The 26,923-nt window shown below is 43.3% G+C and overlaps 1 protein-coding gene across 1 annotated transcript in view; it reads right to left on the reverse strand.

Moving 5' to 3' along the window:
* WDFY4 (WDFY family member 4) overlaps positions 1–26,923 on the reverse strand; it is a 248,928-nt gene that overhangs the window by 208,466 nt on the left and 13,539 nt on the right. The window contains exons 4-11 of the mRNA XM_004607397.2: positions 24,561–24,695; positions 20,981–21,170; positions 18,873–19,062; positions 17,140–17,297; positions 14,075–14,527; positions 11,195–11,299; positions 9,628–9,818; positions 3,527–4,101 (exon numbers count right to left, since the gene is read on the reverse strand). Of these exons, the coding sequence (XP_004607454.2) occupies positions 3,527–4,101; positions 9,628–9,818; positions 11,195–11,299; positions 14,075–14,527; positions 17,140–17,297; positions 18,873–19,062; positions 20,981–21,170; positions 24,561–24,695 (1,997 nt within the window). The remainder of the gene's footprint in view (positions 1–3,526; positions 4,102–9,627; positions 9,819–11,194; positions 11,300–14,074; positions 14,528–17,139; positions 17,298–18,872; positions 19,063–20,980; positions 21,171–24,560; positions 24,696–26,923) is intronic.

Below are 26,923 nucleotides of genomic sequence, written 5' to 3' on the forward strand. Positions count from 1 at the left end.
ACAAAAACCTTGAGAGGGAATTTTAAAAACAGGCAAATACTAAGTCAAAGGGCATAATATTATTATTCTAAATCATTGTTGTGATGGTAAATATGTACATGAAGATAGTCACAATAGAATGATGAAATTTGTGATCTCACAGAATGACATAAGAACAATGAAAATTGTGATCTCACAGGATGACAAAATAATGTAAATCCTAATAGCCTCAGCATGTAATGCAGAAATTACTAGAAATTAGAAAATCTGTGATTATAATGAAAGTTCTTTGACCTATTCAAGAAACTAGTATGTCAGCAGATTAAATAATCTTAAATCTGGACCAGAGATAGTACAGGGGTTAAAAGGCTGCACTGCGTGCAGCTAACCCTGGCTCTATCTGTAGCATCACATATGGTCCCTGAAGCACTGCCAGGACTCCCCAGATTCCACCAGGTCGTTAAAGGCTGGCACTGCAGGGCCTGAGCAGCACTGTACCCTCAAGCCCTCACACTAATCTATGGCCCATTGGCTAAGAATCTTCAGGATGGGGCTTCTGGGCTTGGGGGATCCCTCAGGAAACAAAGAAATTCTCAAAGATTGAAGTGAATGGTTAGAAAATATGCATTCTTTTCAAGCAAATATGGAACATTTATGAAAATTTACCATACGGGAAAATGGAAGGGTGGGGGGCAAAATCAAGCTCCACTGGCTTGGAAGGATTAATATCATACCACCCACCTGCTCTCATGATGATAAAATTAGAAATTAATAATAAAGAGATGATTAAAAAACACTCTGAAACATTGGAAATTTAAAAATCAAACAACACTCAAGAGTCAAGCTGCCTCCTGAGAGGCATTAGGAGTTATTTAGTACTAAATAATATTGAACATTCAACATAAAATTTGTCTGACATAGCTAAAATAGTAGCTACAATAAAATTGATATTTAAAAAAAGGACTGGAAATTCGTCTCCTAACCAATTTTTAAAATGTATACTAGAATAAATGCAAAGTAAGTTGAAGGGAATAATAAAAACAAAACCTAAAAAAAGAAACAGAAAATTCATATTTGAGAGACCATAAGTGGTAGAAAATTGTTTTACAGACACACTCATAAATAACCTTCTCACCAGAATGGTGGAATGCAAGGGTAGGATAGAGTAGGGTGGGGCAAGAGAACATGCAATTTAAAAAATAATTCATCAATCTTAAAATTAATTTATTATAAATTACTAAATGATTGATAATTAATAAATATTAGTAGATAATGTTTGTTAATAGATAAAATACTGGTAAGTAATATTAGGAATTAAAATTTAAGACATTTGAATAGTCATAAGCCTCTAAATGGAAACAGGTGAAATGAGGAAACAAACATAAAATTAATTTGCCAAAAGTGATTCAATACTAAATAAAAATTAATCTTCACAACAATAGTTCTTCTCATGAGAAAACAGCAGGTTCATAAAGTTTCAGAAACATTTATATTAACTCTCCCAGAGAAAAGGGGCCATGCAACCCACCTCCTGCTATGTACTTCCCTTTTATGACCATAAAGTTGACCATGAAAATAGTCAAGAAAGGCACAGACCAATCTGGGGCCTCCTGCATCTCAACCTGAGGTATGTAATTCTTTTCTTTTACTCTGTGGGGGTATTGACTCCTTGCCCTCTGGAGAAGCCCACACTCTCTCTTAAACACTGCTCTCTCTCTCTTTCTCTCACCTCCTTCATATTTCACATACAAATCTATTTCTTTCAAAATTGTTAAGAAGAGTGAAGGCCAAAGTTTATAATAAACTTAAGAACTTTTTAAAAAATAACAAATCAGGGCCAATGAATTGGCTCAAAGAATGGAGTGCAAAAAATAAATTAATTAATTAAAAAAAAAAAAAGAATGGAGTGCATGTTTTACATTCAGGGGACCTGGGTTCAATCCCAGCACTGCAGGGTCCCTGGAGAACTGTAGGAAGCCACCCCCAAAGTAGAGAGTCAGAAGTAACATTGCTGGGTATGCCTGCAACAGCTCCCTCCAAGAGAAAAAACCAGAACAACTAGCAAATCAAATTTAAAGCAATAATTACATCTTGAGCAACTTGACTTATGAAGGAATGCAAGATTAGAAAAACAATTCATTATCCGATTAACGAAGATGAAACAAGAACAATCAAGTGATTATCTCAGAAGTGGAGATTTAACATCCACCCCCTCATCATTGAAATCTGGCTAATAGGACTCTCTGCATAAGAATGTGTAATGTCTTCCAGATGGGGTCCTGGGGTATGAAAGGGAAGGTGACATGGAGAAGTAGTTGGCAAGATAATTGGCTGCAATATTAATCTATGTGGAGGGAAACTGGGGACACTGGTGCTGGGAAATGTACACTGCTGGAGGGATGGGTGTTGGAACGGTGTATGACAGAGACTAACCATGAACAGCTTTGTAAGGGTCTATCTCACAAAGATTCAATTATGTATACATATATATATGTATACACACATATATATGGGCTGGAGCGATAGCACAGTGGTAGAGCATTTGCCTTTCATGTAGCTGACCCATGTTCGATTCCTCCGCCCCTCTTGGAGAGCCTGGCAAGCTACTGAGAGTATCGCGCCCGCATGGCAGAGCCTGGCAAGCTACCCATTGGTGTAATCGATATGCCAAAAACAGTAACAATAATTTTCACAATGAGAGATGTTACTGGTGCCCGCTCGAACAAATCGATGAGCAACGGGATGACAGTGACAGTGACAGTGATACATTTATTTATATATATATATATATATATTTATATATATATATATATATATATATATATAAAATCTGTGTGTTGTTACTACTGCTTCAAAGGAAGAAAGAAAAATACCAACCACGTTTGCTTTTGCTTTGTTCTTTCGTTTTCCCAAACCAAGATGGAGAGGAGTGTTCTTTGTGCTCCCTTGCTTTAGTGGAATTTTGTGTTACACAATTGAAAGCAGAAACTGATTTCTAAACGTCTAACCTCATCAAGTAGACTGGCCAGAAGGGCCATTGTTCTTCATGGAGAGAGTGAAGGCAGCAAGAAGAAGCAGGAAGAGGCCCATGATTGGGGAGGATACTGCAGTTTGTATCCTGTAAGTGAAAAAGTTATCTCATCTCACCCCTGGCCGTGCCCCATGGGGAATCTGCTCATTGGCAAGCCAGGCACAAGCACCAAGATCCCTGCCCACCTCGGGAACAGGGATGCCAATGGAGGACGTGAGATTCTTAGTAGAGTCCTGCTCTTCGTTTCTAAAATTGAGTAAGCCTCCCTCGTTAGTGTGACCCAACAGCCTTCCCTAGGCTTGTGTTAACTCTACCTGGTTTTTCAGGCAGCTTCCAGGGTGGTGAGTCCAAGTTAACGTGTCTTTGCAGTCATAAAAAAAAGGAAAATCGTGTGATCTTTCTGTACCTGCCCCCCCAATTTGTATCCTTGGCTTCCTCAATACTCCACGTGAACAGGAGAAATGGGAGAAAGACACAATGATGAGTGATTGGTAGCAACTAGAGGTGAAGCTCTACCTTTCCTCCAGGTCTGGCCACTGTCTGATGTTTCCTCGGGGATCACTGCTTTCTCCTCCTTCCTGGGCATCTGTAGTTGGCTCCTGCCCATCCTTTGGGGGCTCCTTCAGATCCCTGTGCAGGGTGCCACTAACCATGCTATCCAGAAAGTCCAGGACCCGCAGGCAGCTTTGTATCTTGCGTGGAAACGAGCTGGCAGTGGAAAGTGCCTCCTTCTGCAAATCAGCCAGTGGCCTGGCCTTTGTGTCAACCCAGGAGCGTGGCGGGGCCTCCTCTTCCTGCTGAGTCCCAAAGCAGCCCAGTGAACAGAGGTCATCGGCCAGCTTCTCGTGGAGCCCGTTCCTCCTGAAGAAGTCCCTGTTGACAGGGTCCAGGTGCAGGGCTGCTGACAAGGCACAAAGCGTGTGAAGAATGAGGTCCAGAGTTTGACTGGGTGACACTGTCCTCCAGCTCTCCGGTGGAGGCTCCAGGAGAGACCCCTCCAGGTCGGAAAGCAGGGACAGCAGCCCGTTGAACCCGCTGGACACTCGGAAAGCAGCACGGCCTTTGGGAGTCTCCAGGTTCCGTAGCAGAGACTAAAATACAGAAGAGAGAAGAATGAGTAGAGTTGAGGAAGCAACTCTATAATGTAGAATTCCTTCCCATCCTGTCACAGGTCTCTTCCCTGCTCAAGGCCATGGGAACAACAAGCAGATTTGGCTTACAAGGCCAATTCAGAGACTTGGGGAGGCGAACGTTGTTCCTCTTCATTTAGGAATCTGTGACATACTGAGAAATTGAAAAACCAGATAAAACAAACATCATCAGAAAAAAAAATCATCAGGAGACTATTGAAAGGTCAAAGTCTACTATGGTCAAGATGAACAAATGGTACTAGAGAGGGAGGCAGAAAAAAATCATCCTTGCCAAATGGGTCAACTGATTTAGTCCCAGTTACAGAAAAAGAAAATTCATAACTTGAGAGGGTGAGATCAATAATTACTCAGCACAGTTCAGGGGACAAGCATGGGGACACTGATTCAGTTCTATTTATAATTCAACATAAATAGAAATTGTTTCTATTTACAAAACACTCGGCACTGGGGGCCATCTACTTAAGGAGGATTGTATCAGCATCATGGATAGGCTTCAAGGAAGTTGACTTTCCAGAGAGGTGAGGCAAAAGTGAATACTATAACTAAGCAATAATAACTGCCCTTCTCCTGGGTGAGGTTATGTCCCAACTACTTCTGAATTTGTCTGAAAACTCAGGAAAGGGTAATATATGTAAACATATCTTTAAAAGAAGCATAAAGTTTATAAGATCACCTTCTTCAGATGGGTGTGAGTTATAAATGTGAGTGGTCATAGAGCACCCAGTTTTCTATATGGACCAGACATTCCTCTGTGTGGACAGAGAGCATCCCCACAGCTCAAAATCAGGCCTATGCTCTGTATTTGTTCCTTCTTATAAGAATAGCACACTTGGGGCTGGAATGATAGTACAGTGGGTAGGGTGTTTGTCTTGCACTCAGCAGATCTGGGTTCGATTCCCAGCTTCCCATATGGTCCCCTGAGCACCGCCAGGAGTAATTCCTGAATGCAGAGCCAAGAGTTATCCCTGTGTATTGCCAGGTATGACCCAAAAATCCAAAAAAACAAAAACAAAAAAAAACAGAATAGCACACTCCTGGCAGAATATTATTTTTTGGCCAAATTTCAAATACACTCTAACCTTAAAGTCTATGTAGTGGTGGTGCTCTCTTTCTGCCAAAAGATAATTCCTCAAAATCCTAAAGACATGTATATTCCAGACTACATTTCATTGTCTGAATCTGCCCTTATGCCTGGTCACCAAAACTCATTCCATGAAAAAGCGATCACCAACATATCAAGAACAACCCAGCTATAGGACTTTAAACCTAAATGTATGCAGTGGCCCCTAAAACCACTAGGAGATTGCTTAAGGCAATAGAATGAGTGGAAGCTCTCCTGTTTATCACATGATATATGATAAAATCAATTGCAAAAAAAAGGAGAAAAATTAAAAACCAAGCAATCAAATAATAAGCAACCATCTGAGCTCTGAAGGAGCACTAAAACGCCCATCTTTGCTCAAGAAACCTTTCCCAGTGTCTAATTTGACAGCATATAGTGCTCAAAAGCTCTCCATGATTCAAAGAGTGTTTAAAGCAGATTATTTCTTTTGAAAAGAGAAAGAGAAACCCAATAACAGTCCTCTTTATAATCTGTGTATCTCAGAGGGTCTGTCCCTTGTAATTCCTAGATGACTCTTTACTCCTCTTGTTGGGGGCTGGGGGTGAGGAGGGATTCGCTGTCCTTAATTGTTGCTTTGTTTGATTTATTAAATTCAGAGTCATTATCTAAAATGGGGTTAATCTCATTAGGACTTAGACTGCTCTATTATTTCTTGGGATGGGGTTAATTTCATATTTGCAGAGTCATAAAGTAAAGAGTCTAAGATCCAATTACAAAGGCTTAATTTCATAGCAACTAAAGAGAAACATTTCTATCATAAAGGAAAATAAATACCGCACTACTTTGGGAAACGATTTGTCAGGAACCCGGGCCTAGGAGGAGGGTCTCCATTACTGTCATTCAACTTTGCAGGATAATGCATCACCTAGGCTTTCGAGTCTGCAGAAGGGAGTAAATTTAATCAGCTGAAGTCAAAGTAATCAGGCTAGGGTTGACACATTTCAAAAAAGGTCAGCGTTAAGCACATTTTCTCCTCCTTAACTCAGTTACCATGTCATCGTTTCTGAGTTAGTATTCCTCCAGCTTGAATCTATAAAATGGATGTCTGCTGCAAAGCGCTAACTACATTAGGACTAACAGGATTTATTTCACATTCTATTATTTGTTATTCCTCATAATTTTCCATGTGTCATGCTGGAAGACCAGTGAGGTAATGCGATTAAGCTCAGAGTTGAACAGCTAAATGTATATTAGCAAATCAATCTGAATTTGTGCATAACCCAATCATGGTCCCACTGGCCGTGGAGAGAAAATTCATTTGCCTACATTATTCTTTAACTTGGTTATCATTTGCCAGAATTAGGTAGTGAAGTCACATGTGCTTCTGTGTTGGTATGGAAGCACCCCTGGATTTGGGAAACTACTGCTCTGAGTCGAGCGTTTCCAGAGCTATTTTCCCTGCTGGAGTGGCTGCCCGGCTCCGCCCCACGAGAGGGAAGTGACGATAAAATGGGACATGAATGTATTCAGACAATGGCAAGTGTTTGTTGGAGGAAGCAGGGAGTGCTGCCTTTGAGGTACACAGGCCTCATGAGCTCCCCTTCATCCTATAGCTAACACACTTTGTGAAACCCCTGTTTCACACAGACTTTGCTCTCCACTTCTTAAATGGAAGATTCAGCCAGGAAAAGCAAATTTCACATCCTTGTCTCTAAAGTTCCAAAAGGGTCCCAAGATGATTTAGAACAAATGCGAGTCCCACATCAGATTCTAGCAAACACTCAGTTGTTCACATCACTCAGTGCCGGGCAAGTCTGGAAGAGGCTCTTGGGCCCCATCACTCCCCTCCACCCATTGGAGAAGCAGCAAATAGTCCCGGTCCTGGGAGAGCCATGGCAGCTTTGGGCACCCTCCCCACTGCCCAGCAGTGACTTGGCACCCAGGGAGAAGACGGCACATTGAATGCAGGGGATGATTTTGTTAAATAAGCTTACAGTGTTTATTCCTGACGTGCTCTCTTGATAGCATGATTCTGAAATGATATTGAATCTGTAAAACACCATAATGGCTTTACAGTGCTAATTCTAGAAATTCAGTCCTATTACCCAAGGGTGAACACTCCAATAAGGTGCCCCTGGGCTCTAGAGTAAACAAGATGAACTTTCTGTTAACAAAGCAGAGCACTCTTTTCTGTAATAGGCACAGAGACACCGTAACGGTCAAAGTGAGAATGAAACTTTCTTCTCTAGATCTGTTTTACTTCCACTAGGAAAATATCAGAAACAGTAGGGGATTTAAATTATTCACTCAATATAAAAACTAAGTCCTGACTCCTGGTCATGCCTTCTCTGTTCCTCTAAGAACAAAGCTATTCCAATCACACAGCACAACAGATGAGAGGAAAACGCAATAACAAAAACAACACTGTAGCGCTGTCGTCCCATTGTTCATCGATTTGCTTGAGCAGGCACCAGTAATGTCTCCATTGTGAGACTTGTTGTTACTGGTTTTGGCATATCAAATATGCCATGGGTAGCTTGCCAGGCTCTGCCGTGGGGGCAGGATACTCAACAACAAAACAGAGTAAAGGGATAGTTGAACCAAAAGTTACAGCTCTTCAGTTCAACCTCAGATTTTCCATGAGTCTTAGCTGTTTTGGGACATTTCTCTGCCAAGAGTATTAAGAATGAACCATGTGAAACTGAGGTCCTTCCAGTTCTGAATTGTTATTTTTCTTGCACTTTCTCCTCTCTCTCTCTCTGTCTCTCTCTCTCTTTCTCTCTTTCTCTGTCTCTCTGTCTCTCTCTTTCTCCCCCTCCCTCCATTATTCTCTCCTTTACTTCCAATCCCATTCATTACCTCACACACTCATGGGACACTGGTAGTTTTCAAAAAGAAACTTAATTTTCCCTTTCTGTCTCATATGATCTCTTTCATTGACTTCTGGTCGGATCACCAGTTTAATCTTTGTCATCTACAAAATACATGATAATTACTCATAATTTGATCAATCTCTCCTCATGGGCAGGTTTAAGCCAAAGGACAAAAAGAGCATAGCTGCATTAATGTCTAACATGATCACACAGAGAAAGAAAGTCGGTAACATAAACTGAACACCGTTGCCTAAATGTTTGTACTGAGAAAGACATAGCTAAAAATGGTGGATGGTTTAATATTGGATCAAGTGCCATATATTCATGAAATGTGAGCATGTGTACTGTATAGGTCTCTGTCACACATATAGTAAGAGAACCCAAAACTAGCTCCCTGGGAATGCATGCATTATTTTTCATGAAACTTAGTTGTACGTACATGTGAAAGATTCCAGAACTCTAGGAGATATTTTTTCATTATGTCTATTTTTTCCTTAAATGATGTCAAACAAAAGAAGGGATATTTTTAAAATCAAAACCCACCAAGTAACTTAAAAAGTAAAAGCAACAACAAGAGTGCAAAAGTTGCAAGGCAAAAGCGTTAGCAGCAATGACATTCATTATCATCTCTATTTTAAGATAGTTAAGTAACCAAGAATGCATACTCCTCTTGGTTACCCAAACTTAACCCAATAGTTTTACTTCTCCCTTTATAGCCCCTGTTTTCATGCTTTTTACTGCCTTTTGCTTCCTTTTTTCTGCTCAAATATACTCTCCTCTGGTGAACCTTCCTCAAACAAGTCAGGCAGCACTCTTCTATTATATTTCTCTGTTCCCATGGCTGCCTGCACTCAATGTCCACCAGAGTACTGTGATTACCACTTCCTTCTATTCCTTCCTCACAGAAGGAAATGGTAATCACTTCCTCACCGCCACCCTCATCTGTGAGCTCCACATGGCAAGGACTGCATCCCATTTGACCCCATGTCTTAAGCATTTGGCCTCAAGTCTGGTAATCTATGGATGCTAGTAGAAGTTGAACAAGTAAATGTGGAAGTGGTTTGGGTACCACTGACTCAGTTTCTACTCCCATATCATCCCCCATAACACTGGGATGCACATGTGTAACCTAAGACTACATTTCCAGACATCTACTGCATCCTGTGGGTCCTCACCAAAGTTCTGCCCAAACAAAATTAAACAAAAGTTAATGTCTATCAAAGTCCTAGTACCTTGTATAATTCTCCATGTTTTCCCTTCCTTTATGGGCTAGCTGAACTAGATGCCTCAAAACATCTGACCCTGAGTGATATATCACCCATATTATTAATTGATTGCACTGTGGATAAGAAAATTTGGAATGTGTCCAACTACTGAAGACGTGGGTTGTATGTATTTTAGAAGCTAGTACTACCCTATGTGTACAACATAGTCACACACCCAGTGATAGTGACTGACTGCATGGGCAAATATGGATCACGTGCACCGTACCCATGGGCAAGCCCAATACAAAGGAGGATTTGAGATCACCTTCAGCAGATCCAGTTTCAGCAGCAGCTCCCCTTGCGTGGATGAACACAAAGCACCTATAATGATGCTCATATACTCCTCTGGGTTGATCACTGACAGCTGCTCCAAGATGCTGAGTGAGGGTCCTCGGTAGCATTCATCATCCAGAAAGATCTTGATGAAGGGCACCATGCCGTGGTCTTTCAGAACAACTATAGACCAGACAAAGAGGAGGAGGCGGCTAGAGTGATGAGGGCCTTAGCCCCTTGATTTTAATTACAAGAACAGTTTCATCTTAACAATTTCCAGGTTTGTATTGCTCCATATTTCTATTTTTTATCTGCCCACTGGAACTTTTTCTCAAAATCCCTAACAGCTATTAAAGGGAGGGAGGAAGAAACTGGAGCAAAGGATTTAAAGGAAAGCTGCTGTTAATTTTATTTTTTCTGAAGAAAAAAATTTTATTTTAGAGGGGAAATCTTATTTAGGAAGTATTGTATATTTGCCCTTTATTTACAAATAATTCTATAATTCATAGACAATGAAAGTTCTGGTAAAATTTTTACTTGAAAAAAATCAGAATTTAAGTCAAGAATATACTTAATTTCTTGATAGTTTTTTTGTGGCTGTGGATTTAAAAATTATGCTGGAGTTATAATTTTGTTTAAAAGTATTTTTAAGAATTTTTTTCTCCAGGATTGGCATTTTGGACAATATTATGCAGAATAAGAACTCCTAAATAATTCTTCTACTGAACTACATTCAAATGTCATGATATAGATTTGAGCTAGTTAATTCCATAAAGTGGAATTTCTCCAATTTTGAATTGGGTACCTCCCAACATACAAATTACCTTGGAGAATGTTTATAATAGATTGCCAATATTTGACTTTGGATACTAATTAGTTCTCTAGGAGTTAACCATGGAATATGCACCTTCATATTAACCAGCACCTCCAGTGAACCTACCAGTCTATTGCTAGGAGTCATCAGCCGTAATGAAATAACATTCATACTTGGCATGGTTGATCTAGCAACTATGATAGAGTTGATCTATAAGTATATCAAATAAAGATGCCCCAAATCACAAACTCACTGATGTAATTTTGTTGATGAACAGTATAATATACATACATATATTTATGTACTTGTATTATAAACATGGACTCTTCATCACCTTAGGAAGTAAAATGTATTTGGATGAATGGATGGAGTTATAAAGACCGCCGTGGACCAGAAGTATGTCAAATTATTTATCTTTAAAGTAACTAGTTCTTTCTCTTTTCCTGTATTTTACAAATAATAAAGAAGCACCAAAAGTCAGTGTGGCAAGAGATTAATAAATTTTACTTGGGAGAGGGAAGGTCTATGGTCTCATATATTTAGGACACCCATACATTTAGAGCAAAGAGGTCACTTTAGCAACTTTAAATTGAAACCTGTTCACCAAAGTATCTAGCAGTTGTTGGAAGTGGAAATTGGCCACAGCATTGTGTCAGTTACTCTTTGGGTTAAACATGGATATAAATCACCAGGATATAATAATAGTTCACCCAGCAGTGACAAGAAAAATTGTTATCTTCATTACCAGCATTCCGAACTGAGCCTTTCAGAAGTGCGTCCACAGTTCTCAGCATCACACAGGTGAGGTCTCCTTCTGGATCTTGAACACCAAGACTGGACTCTCTGCTTCCTAACATATTTTAAGAAGAAATTTCTTTTAAAATTAACTAAGTATAATATCACCTACAATCTTATGCATTAGTTTTCCCTCCTCCTAAAATTGCATGAATGTAATTCCTCTACAATAAAGGTGTGAATATCCCTATTCATAACATATAACCCTATTCCATTACCACAGTGGTTCTACAACTTGAGCACATCAAAGTCCCCAGAAGACTGGTTATTAAAACCCTAAAGTTGTGTCCCATTCTCAGGTGGCATCAGGTGGGATTCTACAATGTACATCGCTAACAAGTTCCCAGGTAATCAAGATAGAGCTGATCTTCAGACACTGCTTGTGGAGCCCAGATTGTCATGATACCTAAATCCCTGACTCCTTCACTTTCCATCATACACTTAAGAATTCGCCTGTCATACTTGGGAAGGAGGATGGCCAGATCACCCCTGTGGAATGGAGATGCACAAGAGTTCTAGAGCAGAGAGGCCACCAAGGGCAATCTAGACCTGCACATTCACTGCTGAGTGTACAGTGCCAGGAAAGTATGTCACATGAATGACAGGTTCATTCCATAATTGGAGGATGAATGGATGGATGAGACCAAGTAGAGTTTAAAAACTAGAAGATAGGAGCTGAGGTGATAGTACAGCGGGTAGGGTGTTGGCCTTGCACTCAGCCAAGCCGGGTTCGATTCCCAGCATCCCATATGGTCCCCTGAGCACTGCCAGGAGTAACCCCTGAGCATCGCCAGGTGTGACCCAAAAAGCCAAAAATAGATAAAATAATAAAAAAAATAATAAGTAGCTAAAAAATATTTAACAATAAAAACACAGAGCATGATTTGGATATAGCAGCTCACCAAAAAAAAAAAAAAAAAGATGAACTGTCTTATAAAGGGTTGTAGGTCTGGCATCAAATTTAAAAGCAAATCTAATGTGAGGCAACTGTAAAGCAATATTCAGTTAATATAACACTGAAGCACAAAATGACAGGGGGAAAGCATAGAAAGATGCACAGAGCAAACACTCCTCGAGCCTGGCCCAGAGAACCACATGCTCGGAGATGAAGCCCCTCATCCTCAGTCCCAATCCTCTTGCAAATTACCCTCTTTGCCAGGAAGGCATGAGTCCTTGCTGGCCTCTGAAAGGTGTGTGAATCATGCTCACAAAGTCCAGCAGAAGCGCAGAGCCTACAGAGATGGCATGACCAACACTCGGGGGGACTTATTACATTCCAGGCATATAGGAAATTACTGGCCAGGGTTTTCTCATTAAATTCGGACACTTTTCCTCTGATTGTAGATATTATTCACACACACACACACACACACACACACACACACACACACACACACACACACACACCATTTACCAGAAGAGGAATCGGGCTCCTAGGGGTTAAGTAATTTGCTTAGGATAACTCAGCCCCTGTATTACACACAGTTAGAATTCCAGCCCAGGCTATCTAATCTCAACGCATCCTCCACTTTCAGTTCCTTCCCCTCTGATAGGCCCAGGAAGCAGACAATCTGATGGCTTTAGTTGCAAGCTGAAGAAAAATGCCCCAAAGGGCAAATAACTAAAAAGCCAATTGCCAGGAGCCTGCTATCCAGTGCAGTGAGAGGAGAGGAGATGAAAAGATGAATACAGGGGCTGGAGTGATAGCACAGCAGGTAGGGCGTTTGCCTTGCACGCGGCCAACCCGGATTCGATTCCCAGCACCCCATATGGTCCCCCGAGCAACACCAGGAGTGATTCCTGAGTGCATGAGCCAGGAGTAACCCCGTGCATCGCCAGGTGTGACCCAAAAAGAAAAAAAGAAGATGAATACAGTTAAGTGACTGCATTCTGTGTCTCATCGGCCCTCTTCTGAGCTGACATCCCAAAGTTATGGACAAATGGAGAGAAAGTTAGGAGGACGTAAAGGAGCAGATGGTCTTTATACTCAGAATCCTTTTTGAAGGTTGCTGGAAGAGGGGGCAGACAAACCCATTGAGTGCTCCCAGCACAGCGTACACATAGAACAGAGCTGAGCAATTAGGAGGCCCCGGCCAACACTCCTAAGTGAACTGCCACCTGCATAGAAGGACCCTAAGTCCTGTAGTGTTAAGTTTGAGAGTCCAAGTGTAGAGACAAAACAGAGCTGAAGGAAGTTGCCAGGGAGCCTCAAGAATTATACCAGCAGGACACATGAAAACACATGCACGATTCAAGGAGAGTCAAGCTGGTTCTGCATGCAAGCCCTAGTGACTGGTCCCAGCCAATAAAAGACCATTGGACTTGTAGCACCAAAAGAGAAATGGTGGTACACATCCATATTCAAGCTAGCCTTGGGTATCTTCTCATCCCTGCTCCCCTGCTTCCCACCTCCACCTCAGAGCCCCAGACCTTTCTAAACCCTTTCTTCTCTGCCTTCCTGAAGACCTGTCTTTTCTCTCCACTGTCTCCCGACTGACACACTCAAATAACATCTAGTGCAAGAGACAGCTGAAGGCAGAAAATCCATCAGGCCTGATGACCCTGTGCATAAGCCTGTTCAAACTCCATGAGCCTGTACAAAGTTAGTCCCCGCCCTCCAGCTAGTTCCAGTAAACAGGGCAGCAGCTGCTCTGTGAAGCCACATGCCTCAGAGGTTTCTTCTATGACCCTCATGGTATTAGGTATCCGGGGCACACCCATTTCTCTGTTACATTAATAAATACTAGTGTGTATTTATTAATGGTGTACAGAGCAGGTCCAGTTAACACTGGCCACTAGCCCATGTCCTGTCCCTATTCCTGAGGAGCACCTGACTTCCTCAGGATCTTGGCCTGTTTCCGCAACTGGGCCAGCAGTAGGCCCAGGAGTCCTGAGTCCCGGAAGATGTCAGTGAAGAGCAGGTCCCGGCCCACGATCTTCATGATGCTCTGCAGGGCCACAAGGCTGCAGGGTAGCTCAGGGCTCTCCTTGACCAGGTGCTGCACCTTCCGCAGGATCTCATGGGGCACATAGTGCAGTTCAAACACCAGGGCCTCCAGCAGCTGGAAGAAGAGTCTCTGTACTGCCACCGGCTTCAGGGGCACGAGCTCCACAAACTGCGAGAAGGGCTGCAGGGTCCACTCCAGCAGGAAGAAGTTGCGGGCGTTCCAGGCCCACAAGGTCTTGATGGCTGTTAAGACTTTGAGGCAGATCACGGAGTTGCTGGCTCTGTGGAAAACGTTCTGCAAGACTTGGAAGGCCTGAAGATTCTTAACAGTCACCCCTGGTGATGAAAAATAAGAACTGATTCAAAAAGTCATTTTTCCTGCCTTTTCCTAGAAATACATGCCTTCGTTGCTGTTAGGAAGTACCACTTAAGATCTCTATTTTCAGTCCCGAAATGCCAACAGCCCAGTGTGTAAGTTTAGAGCTGCTTTGTCCAAGATGTGGTGGCTAACTGAGCCCATGAAATGGGGCCATGCTGGACTGAGATATTCCATGAGTGCAAAACTGTCACTGTCACTGTCATCCCGTTGCTCATCGATTTGCTTGAGCGGGCACCAGTAACATCTCCATTGTGAGACTTGTTGTTACTGTTTGGGGCATATTGAATACACCATGGGCAGCTTGCCAGGCTCTGCCGTGCGGGTGGGAAACTCTTGGTAGCTTGCTGGGCTCTCCAAGTGCAAAACTACATATGGGATTTCCAAGACTAAATACAAAGCAAGAATGCAAAAGGCAGAAGCCATTAATAATTATTTGTGTTAATCATGTGTTGGGGCTGGAGCAACAGCACAGCGGGTAGGGCATTTTCCTTGTACGCAGCCGACCCAGGTTTGATTCCTCTCAGAGAACCTGGCAAGCTACGGAAAGTATCTCACCTGCATGGCAGAGCCTGCAAGCTACCCGTGACGTATTCAATATGCCAAAAACAGTAACAAGTCTCATAATGGAGACGTTACTGGTGCCCACTCAAGCAAATTGATGAGCAATGGGATAACAGTGACAGTGACAGTGAATCATGTGTTGAGAGAGCCTACTTTGGATATATTGGTTAACTAAAAGACACCATTAAACAAAATTAAATACCAGGAAGAGAGTGCAGTGGGTAGGGTGCTTGCTTTGCAGCTGAGTTCAATCTTGGCACTAAATGTGATACTGTAGCCCACAAGGGGTGATCCCTGAGCACAGAGCCAGGAGTAAGCCCTTAGCACTTCCAGGTGTGGCCCAAAACTAAATGAATTTTTCTTGTTTCTTCTTTGTTTTTAAAATATAGTTATTAAAATATCTTTAATGACATTATGAGGCTCACATTCTATTTTCATTGGACAACTCTGGATTGCAGGATTGATTTCAATCAATTGAAATCAAATTAGGTTGAAGATTACTATGCAAAGTCAGTTTCATCTCTAGACAAACTGCTAAATAACGACCCTTCAGAACCCACCTTTCTCTTTCTCTCCGACTCGAAGGTTTAGCCTTCTCTTCTACCCAGGAGACACTGCCTCAGACACTGTCCCTGCAGCCCTTGAGCACCAGTTGCCTCTGGAACTCTTTCCCAATGCCCTCCTCCCTGTGTCTGCTGGAGCCAGGTCCCCTGAATCTTCCTTGATGCTGTAGTTTGGTGGCTTCTGTCCTCTGACTTACACAGGACTCTGGCCCTTTCCTTATTCTTTCTAGCCAGGATTTCCTTTCACAGGCTGTACTTTCTTTTTTTTTTCTTTTTGGGTCACACCCAGCGATGCTCAGGGGTTACTCCTGGCTTTGCATTCAGGAATTACTCCCGGCGGTGCTTGGGATGCCGGGGATCGAACCCGGGTCGGCCGAGTGCAAGGCAAACACCTTACCCACTGTGCTATCACTCTGGCCCCTGTACTTTCTGACTTGAAACTTCTTGTCCTTCCCTCTACTTAACTCACAATTAACCTTAGAGCCTCATTTGAAAGGGACCTCCAAACAGGGCTTTCTGATGAACCCAAAGAGGACTGGCATTCCTGCCTGGTATGACCACTGTGCATGAGGAGTGTGCCAGCCAGTTACCCATAGATAATTGTTCAGCATATGTGAAGAATACTCAGGGAGAGATCCCTGGTCTGAATATGCTGATACCCACCAATGGGGCAGAGTTGTAACTGCATAGGGAGTATGCATATATGTTGTCTGAGCACACCAATCAAATCGACCAACCTCCTCAGTAACATAGGAGGTACTGACTCTATGCCCAGAAGCATGTTTCAGAACCACCAGCCACCAGTCCCCACTGAAATTGAATACCTAAAACAAATATTGAATACTGAATACCTAAAACAAATATTGAATACTGAATACCTAAAACAAATCTATTATGAACAACTTTGTAAATCGTGGTGTTTAAACTAAGTAAAAAAAAAAACCACTGCCAGGGCCTGGAGCACAGTGGGTAGGGCATTTGCCTTGCACGCGGCCGACCCAGGTTCGATTCCCAGCATCCCATATGGTCCCCCGAGCACCACCAGGAGTAATTCCTGAGTGCATGAGCCAGGAGTAACCCCTGTGCATCGCGGGATGTGACCCAAAAAGCATAAATAAATAAATAAATAAATAAATAAATAAATAAATAAATAAATAAATAAATAAATAAATAAATAAAATGAATAAGGCAAAGCAAGTTCCTCCAGCCTGGGATGGTAATCAGTGTGCCTTCAGAAATTTAGAACTTTTGTGTTTATTGAACAAACATTTCCTCTAAGTCTCACCCATGGCATATGGAAAAAATTCTATAAGAAAGAAATTTAAACGACACAAGGGATCTCCAAAGACATGACAGACTTGGCTGTGATAGGTGCCATGTCCTTGTGGTATTTTTCCAGTGACAGTTCTGAAAGCTGCTGTACTCCCAGAGACAAAATGACCCACCTGAAGCCTCATGATGAAACTTGAAGCCCTCCATCTGTGGGTAAGTGATGCTGTCAAACACGTTCAGCTCTGCCTTCCCACAGGTTGTCAGCCACACCACCAGCCCAACCATCTCTTCCAGGTGAGGGTCCTCTTCACTCTCACTAAGCTCGTCATACCTGTAGGAACAGAACAGGCCAATTCCCTAGACTTCTCATTCAGAGGAGCTACATTGGCTCACCAAGCTGCCCACAATGATATAGGTGCAATGTCAAAGTTCTGGGCTGGGAAGAGTCCAAAGGTCTCCACCAAGAACCAAAAGGCAAGGGACATGGCCTGGATAAAAGTCAAACTCTTTGCAGACAACAAACTTTGATTGACATGCATGAGATTTGAATTCGGAGACATGAGGAAGAGTTATCTGCTTTTTATGGATGGACCTCAAAGATGTGTTTGAGGCAAAATAAGAGTTTGTGCTTCAAAAGAGCAACAAAACAAACATCATAAAAAGTAATCCGTAATCCGACTTTACTAGACTTCCTTGTGTTTCTTTCAAAGGTGAGTCTTGGTTTTGTCTTTAGCTATTCACGGGGCAGCGAACCACCTTGCTCTACTCATAGGATGAAATGTTCAACTCATTTCAACTGCAAAGTCCAGAGTAAAAGTCCTAGCAGTGTGATGTGTTTCAAGGAACAAATGAAATCCTAATGACAAATCACATCTTTCCTATCACACTTGCCCGTACAAGAGTCTGAGCAAACCCAACTATCATTTAACCAAAGAAACAGTGACGACAGAGACCACACTGTAAGCAGTTTGATCATTTGCCAGTTGGTCATGGCAAATGCCCCACACCCATAAGAATGTTCATTCATACTGTCTACTAGAGGAAGTTCCTCAGGATGTTGTCTTGTAATCACCTCCTCTTGGACTTTTAAGTCTGAAGGATTTCAGCCCCCCTGCCCAAGTCTCCTCCAGATTAGAAGCCTGACTCTGTAATAAGGTTTTTGGACTGCAATGGTGAGTGACACTACAGAGATGAGGTCCTCACGCATTCCCCCAGAGCATGGTCCAAGGGATTATACACAGTCTTGTTCTTAATTGGTGGGAGAGCTTGGACCACCAAGAAACTGCTCCGGTTTTCATCTCTCTTGGCTTACTTGATGACTGCCCCCAACAAAAAAGATGTTGGAGCAAGTGGAGTCAGTTGGAGTTAGCTGAAACACCAGGCCTTTGTTGGACACCCCGTGGGTCATGGGTTTTAAGTCATTCATTTGGAAATAGAAAGCCAGGACATAAGCAATAGCAACTGTCGAACTGGACTACTGAGCTTCATCCTAAATAAAGCTCCCAAGGCAGTATGATTCATAGGTGAAAGGCTGCTTCTGCAAGGGGGTTATTCCCCGTTTTCCACCCCCCAAGTACAGAAAGAGCTTAAAACAATTCCCAAACACTCATACAATAGAGATACCAGGTGGCTGCCAGGCTGCCAAGCCTACAAGTGGTACATACCACCAAGTGGACCAGGATAAACCATTATCGAAATGGCCCCATTGTTTCCAGAAAGAAGGGGCTCCCATACCTGGCTGTGTGCAGAATGACTAGCAACAGAGATCTATCTGGTCTTGCTCTATGGAGATGAGTATTTTGGAAGACATTTTCAGAAGCCTCAATTTTATTTCTCCCAAACAACCCCAATGATTTCAAAAATCTAGACTTCAGGGGCTTCTCCTACACCATGCTTAGCCACTTACCGAAGTAAAACTTTGAGCAGCAGAGGGTAGCCCTCTCCATTCTCAAACTCAAGGAACAGAGTGGAGGAAATGGGGTAGGAGTCCTTCACAAAGCCCAAGATGAGATTCACGGCCTCACTCACGTCGGGAGCCGGGAGAGTGTCTGCAAGCCTGGAGAGGTTCTGCAGGGAGATCTTGACACAGTCCATGGCTGCAGGAGGAAAGCACAGCCATGCTGAGTTCAGAGACAGGCTTCTACCAACACCAACCCAACCCACCGCCAAACTGTACATCGAGACATGAGTGAAAGTGAAAACCCTTCTCCGCTGGCTCTTGGGTCAAGCAGCCTCCCTTATGGAAAGTGTCCTCTGGAGAGCTCCTGTCTGCAGAGCCAGAGAGAGAACAAGCAATAACAGGAAGAAGGAGAAAGCCTCTTAGTCTTTGCTTCCGATCTCCAGCTCAGGGGTCATCTAAGTGCATTAGGTTAGGAGATGAAAGACACAAGCACTGCGCATCACATCACAGAGCATCTCCTTGAGGGAACAGTGCTAAAGCTGAGAAGAAATAGAGTTGATGGAAAGTGTAGAGAAAGATGCATGTGCAATAAGGTGACCAGGGGCGTAAGCCACAGGTGAAGATGGGGTGGCAGGATGAAAGATGGAAAAGGAGCAGTGAAGGAAAGGTCTGCTCCTTTGCGCATGGCCATAGAACTAAGTTTTCACATAGCTATGGGAAGGCGAGAAGATCTGGGTCAGGAAAGAGAGAGACAAAGCATGGAATGTGTATGCTGCTAGCTCATTCTTTTTAGGACTCTTTAATTTGGGAGAAGCTTTCCATGAGTGCTGGAGAAGAGGATCAGAAAAAGGGCCCAGGAGAGCTCAAGTTTGGCATGCTCAGTTCCTCCTCCTTGGCAACACCTACAGTGTCTCGGGCAGCCCCAAGAATTGAGTTCATGATGGAAAACTGGCAGATCAACCCTCACATCCTTATCTTATCCCGAGCCCATGGCCCACAGAAATCACCCCTTACTCTAAAGAGGTTCTCAGCACAGTGACCCCAGCTACAGGATCTGTGATAGAAGGAATTTTTCTTTTTAATTTTTTGTCTTGGACAATTGAGAACAAGAATGCCATGAGATGCCACTCTAAAGCATGCAGCCTTTCCTCATAAGTGTCACGCCCTAGCCCGTGGGAGACTGGAATGCTGAATACCAGGGACTTATTTCAGACCTGGACCATTGCCACCAGGCCCTGGTCTCCCTCCAAGCTTAGAGTCCCTAAAGAGGATGATGTTTCTCCCTGGGTCCCCTCTACAATAAAAGTGACACTTGTTTAACTTTCCTGACTCTTGTCACTGACATCCTCTATCTCACGGTAATTCAATAAAATTTTTAAAAAGAAAGAAAAAAAGTTATCAAGCAGGTGACTATGGTGGGCTCAACAACTACCATAATTGTCTCTGAAAATGGTCCAAAATTGGTGGGGAGAGGAGGTCAGAGATACAGAGCAGGGGTTAAGGCACATATCTTGCATGTGGTCAAGCCCAGATTAATTGCTGATACCATATGGTTCCCCAAGCACCTCTGGGTGTCTCACAGTTTAAACTTGGATTCTAAGTTTCACTAGCTAAAATCATTGGCAAATTATTCCACCATGCTTATTGCTTATACTCCCCATGGCAAAGTGGCATTCATTATTATTATTACCTATCTCAAGGAGAAAGGAGTAGCAGGCAAACAGTTCCAGCATGGCACCTCTTTGATACCAGAATACAGTAAAGGAGTTTCCCTGTCCCTCCCTCCTCCAGTGAAGCATCAAAATGACAATGCTCAGAGTCAGCTGGATGCATGCGTTGCACACTGGTACACTGGTTTTGGTCAGTGGTCCTACATGGTCCTCTAAGCACCACAAGAAGCACTTCCAAGAATTGCTGGATGTGACCCCAAAAAAATCAAAAACAATTAAAACACTTCCATGCACAAATTGAAGAGTGTAAGGTATACGATATAGCTGGACATCAGTGAAAACTCTGCCTATTGATCTGTTTTTTTAGTTTCAGAGATCTATACAGAGACCCTAATAACCCCAATCCCTGTAAAAGGCAGGACTCTGGCCTACTCCTGGTCCTACCCTGCAGGTATTGGATAATGCCAGGATTCTGGGCCTTGGAGATTGCTCTCAGCACGCAGTATGTAGGCTCCTTCCAAAAACTGCAGCTGTGCTCCCGGAGACAGGTTGTGGCGATCACAAGAGATTTGAGCTCATTCCCCGAGAGGAGACCCTCCAGCCCCTGAGATTCACTGCAAGTGTTCAGCAACATCTGGGGAGAAAAACAGTCAAGAATAGTAGTGAGTAAGACTCTTTCCTGTGGCAGAGCTCTTCCCTACTTTTCCAGAGTAAAGATGACCATGGAGTCAACTCAAAGAATAAAGTTATTGCGTGGTCATGCTCCACCTAGACCAGCCTGTTTGTCAGGGCCACCCGGCAAACACAACAGGAATGAGGCTAAAGTCTGAACTGACAATCCATGTCCTAGCACTTTCCACATTTGGGGATTTGTGGGGGTGGGGGAGTAGAGGTGATATGCTGATAGTGTGCAGGGCTTACTCTTGGCTCTGTGCTCAGGCAGACTTGGGGGACCATTTTTGGTGCTGGGGATTTTTTTTTTTTTGCTTTTTGGGTCACACCTGGCAATGCACAGGGGTTACTTCTGGCTCTGCACTTAGGAATCACTCCTGGCGGTGCTCAGGGGACCATATGGGATGCTGGGAATCAAACCCGGGTCAACCGCGTGCAAGGCAAATGCCCTACCCGCTGTGCTATCTCTCCAGCCCCGGTGCTGGGGATTAAACCTGGGTCAATCACATGCAAAGCAAGTGCCCTTCCCATTGTATTATCACTCCAGTCCTAAATTTTACATTTTCCAAATGAGAACAGAGGGATGTTTAGTTTTGAGAAATAGGGATATATATATATACATATATATATGTGTGTGTGTATATGCTGAAAACTATCAATACCAATTAAAGTATATAACTAAGATGACATAATGATATTTAAAGAGAGATGTGGTTCTGAGGACATTTCTAGAATGCCAGGAGTGGTCCCTATTTTTTTTTTAAAAAAAAAAAAAGGAGTTATACATATTACTGAATCTCTGTTTGACACTCAAATTCTGCTTCTTTGTAAGAGATTGGGTGTTATATAGTAACCTCCTAACCAGAGACCTTGTCTCTGCCAATCCCATATATCCTTGAGGTTACCAGAGAACCTTCCAGTATCTCCAATATCTATCTTTCTATCCACTTGATATATAAAACTGAAGGGTGCTAATGCTCATCATTCAGAGCTGGTCATGAAATATTTTTCTCCCTTCTCATGTTGTAACAGTCAAATCTCTCTTTGATTCTCAAAGTTTTAACTAGATTATTCATTTGGTAAATATGGGATGATCCTTGCACCCAATCCATTAGATTTTCCTAAAACAGTAGGAGAGTCCAATGGGCAGCCCTGGGATGGGTTACAGAGCTCACTTCCCTCCCTGCCTCTTCTGCAAATGACTGTGGTCACATGACCTTTGGTTTGGATGAACATTTCTGCTCCTACTCCCTCCTCCATTCACCTTCCACTCTCACCCTCAGTTCTCTACTTTAATGCCTTTTTCTTTCAAACACCTCCATTTTTATCTTCTACAATTCAAGTCCTTTCAGAATGATATTCCAGTATCCCTTTGACCTTTCTTTCATCACACTTAAAATATTTATTCATGAGGTTGTTTCCCCCATTCTGCTTTCCCACCTCTTTCTCATCTCTACAAAAGAGGGCAGCATGATCATTCTGGGAACTGTCATTCTGGCACAGATCTACACACAGGAGGAGCTTTTAGATGTTTTTGAACTGAAACAGGGAAACCTTGGATGCACAGAAATGTGGTCTATGATTGTGATTTGCATTCCATACATTGTGGAAAAGACCGTGAATACTGGGTTGCACTAGTTTCCCGAAGGACACATAAAAGCCATGAGGTTGAATTTCCCAGTGTGGCATCCTACCACCACAACAGAAATGACTTATAGATGGATAAATAATTCCTGTGTGTCTCCCCAACATAGCTTATCTGTTTCCCACCATAAATAAAATCCACAAGAGCCTGTGAGATCCTTACTGGCAACAAAGATCCTGGTAGAGAATTAGTCCCTAATGGGTGTTGATGTGACATGCACTTTAGAGGACAGTTATGTTTGAAAATTCTCAGATGGTCTTGAGTACACACACTGCCCAAGCTGTCAGTTGCAACCATCAGTAAATCCTACCATCTACCTGGTCCTTCTTCCACCCTTCCCAGGTCAGAAAAATGTGACAGACTTTTTTTTTAAAGAATGTGGTGTCCCAGAAGCTGAAAATACAGAATTTGTGAAAAAGAAGGCAGGGAAAGGAGATAAAACATTATGATAAGGGGCTGGAGCTATAGCACAGTGGATAGGGCATTTGCCTTGCACGTGGCTGACCCGAGTTTGATTCCCAGCATCCCATATGATCCCCTGAGCATCGCCAGAAGTAACTCCTAAGTTCAGAGCCAGGAGTAACACCTGTGAATCACAGGTGTGACCCAAAAAGCAAAACAAAAAAAAATATGACAAAACTTGTTGGGCTTGAGAGTACAATGAGTAGAATATTAGCCTTGCATGCCGCTAACTAGGGTTCAATCCCTGGCATCCCATATGATCCCCCAAACACTACTTGAATAATTCCTGAGTGCAAAGTAGAAGTAACTCCTGAGCACCATGAAGTGTGGTCCAAAAACAAATCAAAGAAAAAAAAGTTACTAGAGGCTAGAGTGACAGTACAATGGGGAATGTGATTGCCTTGCATGGGGCCGATCCAGGCTGGATCCCCAGCATCCCAATTAGTCCTCCAAGCTCCTGAAATCCAATAAGTCCTCCAATCACACTTCCAGGAGTGATTCCTGAGTGCAGAGCCAGAAGTAGCCTCTGAGCACTGCTGAGTGTGGCCCCAAAACAACAACAACAAAAAAGTTGCTGCTGATTCTCAAAGAGCTAGAAAAGAAGGACCGTGATAAGAGGATACTTCATGCCTTGTAGCCTCAGCAAGCTTGTGAGCAGATAAAAAGAGGTGACACCATAGATTAGAAGTCTGACCATGAGTAGATTTGGGAACCAGAGACCAGAGTCCCAGAATGGCAACCCGGTTCCCATTCATTATTAATGCTCACTCACCATATCTTAGATGACATAGAATCAAGAGAACAACAAGAAACATACACACCAGATGGAAGGAAGGGCTTATAGAAGTGACAGGTGGCCATGGTGGTCAGTGGACACAGGGGTTGCACTCAGAAAAAAAACATTGCTAGTTAGACAAGTTAGAATAACATGCTTAGGGCCAGAGAAGAATTTCTAGATGCCAGATAAAGCACAGCCAAGAGAAGTAGCTGACGGGCCACGTGGAGGAGATAGGGTACACTTTCTCAGAGAAAAAAACCAAGAGGAATATTGACACAAGGACAGAAAAGAAGAAAATCTATTTTCAAATTCAAGGGTTTCCCTGATATTGCAGAGTGGGAGAGAAGAAGGGTGAACTGAGTGGGCCTTTGAGGAGAGAGAAACTTCTGGACTGGGGGAGAAGCAAAGCATCTCCAAGAAGCCAAAGGTCTTGATCACAGGAGAGCCAAGCCCCCCTCCTCACTCACCTGCACGAACATTCTCTGGACTTGAACATCACTCTCAAAGAGCTCCTCCTTATCCAGGGGGAAGACGAAGAAGAGGTAGAGGCACTGGAGGAGCAGGGCAGGGAGTCCAGACTCTGCGACTCTGCACAGCGTCTCCTGCAGGAGAAGAGCAGATGTGAGCTGGCCGGGAGGGCTTGGGCAGAGCCCACAGGGAGCAGAGCAAGCAGAGAGCAAGGATGGTGACTCAGTCACCGTCCCCTGGTGGGCAACGCAATCTAGAACAAAAAATGGAGACCATCATAGGACCCAGACAGCAGAACTAAGAGTACTACCTTTATATATAAAGTATAGCCTTTATATTAAGTATAGGAAGCAGGCTACAGACCAAACATGATGACCGCTTAGTACCTGTATTGCAAAATGTAACACCCAAAAGGAGAGAGAGAGAGTGAGAGGGAACGTGCCTGCCACAGAGGCAGGGGGTGGGGAGGGGTGGGGGTGGCAGGAGGGATACTGGGAACATTGGTGGTGGAGAATGGGCACTAGTGGAGGGATGGGTACTTGAACATTGTATGACTGAAACATAATCACAAAAGTGTGTAAGTCTGTAACTGTATCTCATGATGATTCATTAAAATAATTTTTTAAAGATGAATAAGTAAATAAAGTATAGCCTAGATCTTTGATTTTCAAGTTTCCCTGACACCACTTTGCTTTTACAAAGACCGACACTAACACCTGTTTTAGGAAACTAAAAAAAAAACAAAACAAACAACAACCAAAAAAATGATTCTTTTTTACTTTTGACAACATAGTCAAAAGTTTCTAAAATCTCTCAGCATCTGTTTTGCAAGAACAGACACGTAGAACACCTTCCCCAGAAACTATTTTACACAGACTCTGTATTTATCCAATTATTCCTGGTTGTATCATATGTGGATGTGATTTTTAAGTAGGTTCTGTCCTTTCATGTGATTTTTGGCATCTAGGAATGCTCAAATTTTTTTCCATAGAAAAAAACCGGTGATAACTTCTTTTGCTTCGGACAGTTTTGGCTGAGGAAAGGTTTCATAGAAATGGTCTCTGTTTAGAAAGCAGAGAAAACCTGTACTGTGTGTCCGCAGCATTCTACCATTAGAAGCGAGACTATAGGAATGAAGGAGAGGAGTGAGGAGAAAGCAGGGCATAAGACGGGCTCAGAGAAAACTGGGCTTCCTATAGCCTCTGAATGAGAAAGTTACCTCCTAAAGGAGCACCAGAAACCCCATCAGGAGTCATAACAAGTGCAAACTACTGACTTAAAGGCTTGACCACGATCTTCCCATGTCCTATTCCAAATCTAAGATCTCACCAAGACCAACAGAACCTCTGGACCAGGACCCAGAGCCAGACAGACAGGGGAGAAGGACAGAAGTCACAGAGAGGGAACTAGCCAGAATAGGAGCTTCTTGGGACTTTTCTGTCAGAGGCCCTTGCTACAGTACCACAGCTTAAATAGAAGAAAACTCCATATGGTTTCCCACCAGATTGACTCACTGACAGCAAAGTAGAGGACGAGATGAGGAAAAGCACAGTCCGTGATGAAACAAATCAGGAATGAAATGCACACCCTTCCTCCCCACCCCCCACCCCGCCCCGAAAGCACGCAGAGCAAGGCAGTATCTGGCCTCACCGGTGTTTGACATCTAGCCCTGCTAGGGCCGCGCACAGGGCTGTCCCTGCCTCCTCCACGCTGCTCCATGGACAGCCAACTGCTTACTACTCTCCACACTGGGGACTGGCCACCTACGGCGGAAAGCAGGCCCTTATGCTCACTTTTTACTACTCCCACTGCAAAACACTCTCTCCCAGGAGAGCTTCAGGCATCTGGCTGTGGAGTGGTCCAGACAAAATACACAGAGACAAAGTTGTGGGGTCCTGTGCCTCCCTCAGTTCCTCTCATCGCTCTGCAGCTGCCATCTACATTCACATTAGACGGAGAGTGGCGGCTGCTCCTCTGGGTACAGTCACCCAGCAGGGCCTCTGGAGAGAGCCCTAGATGAGACCTACATGTGGCCTCTGACCATTCCTGCTTCTGGTAACAGTGGCCAGTGTCTGCTCCTGCTGTCCAGACACTCAGTACCACATCTGCAATTCCTGGTGGCTCCTACAGGCTGAGTTTAGTAAACATGAGCACAAACCTGATGTTACTATAATCCCCACTCATTTGCTTTAAGAAGCATGAATGGACAAAAGGCAGAGGATCCACCAGCCTCAGCCTGACAAACAGGAAATAGTCTGTACACATCAGCTTGTTTTGTTGTTTGTTTTATTGGGGGGGGGGGGGGGACAGCTTTTAGCTTACACCTGGCAGTGCTCAGGTCTTACTCCTGGTTGTGTGCTCA

The sequence above is a fragment of the Sorex araneus genome, chromosome 11 (assembly GCF_027595985.1).
Source record: "Sorex araneus isolate mSorAra2 chromosome 11, mSorAra2.pri, whole genome shotgun sequence".
In the NCBI taxonomy this organism is placed as follows: domain Eukaryota; kingdom Metazoa; phylum Chordata; class Mammalia; order Eulipotyphla; family Soricidae; genus Sorex; species Sorex araneus.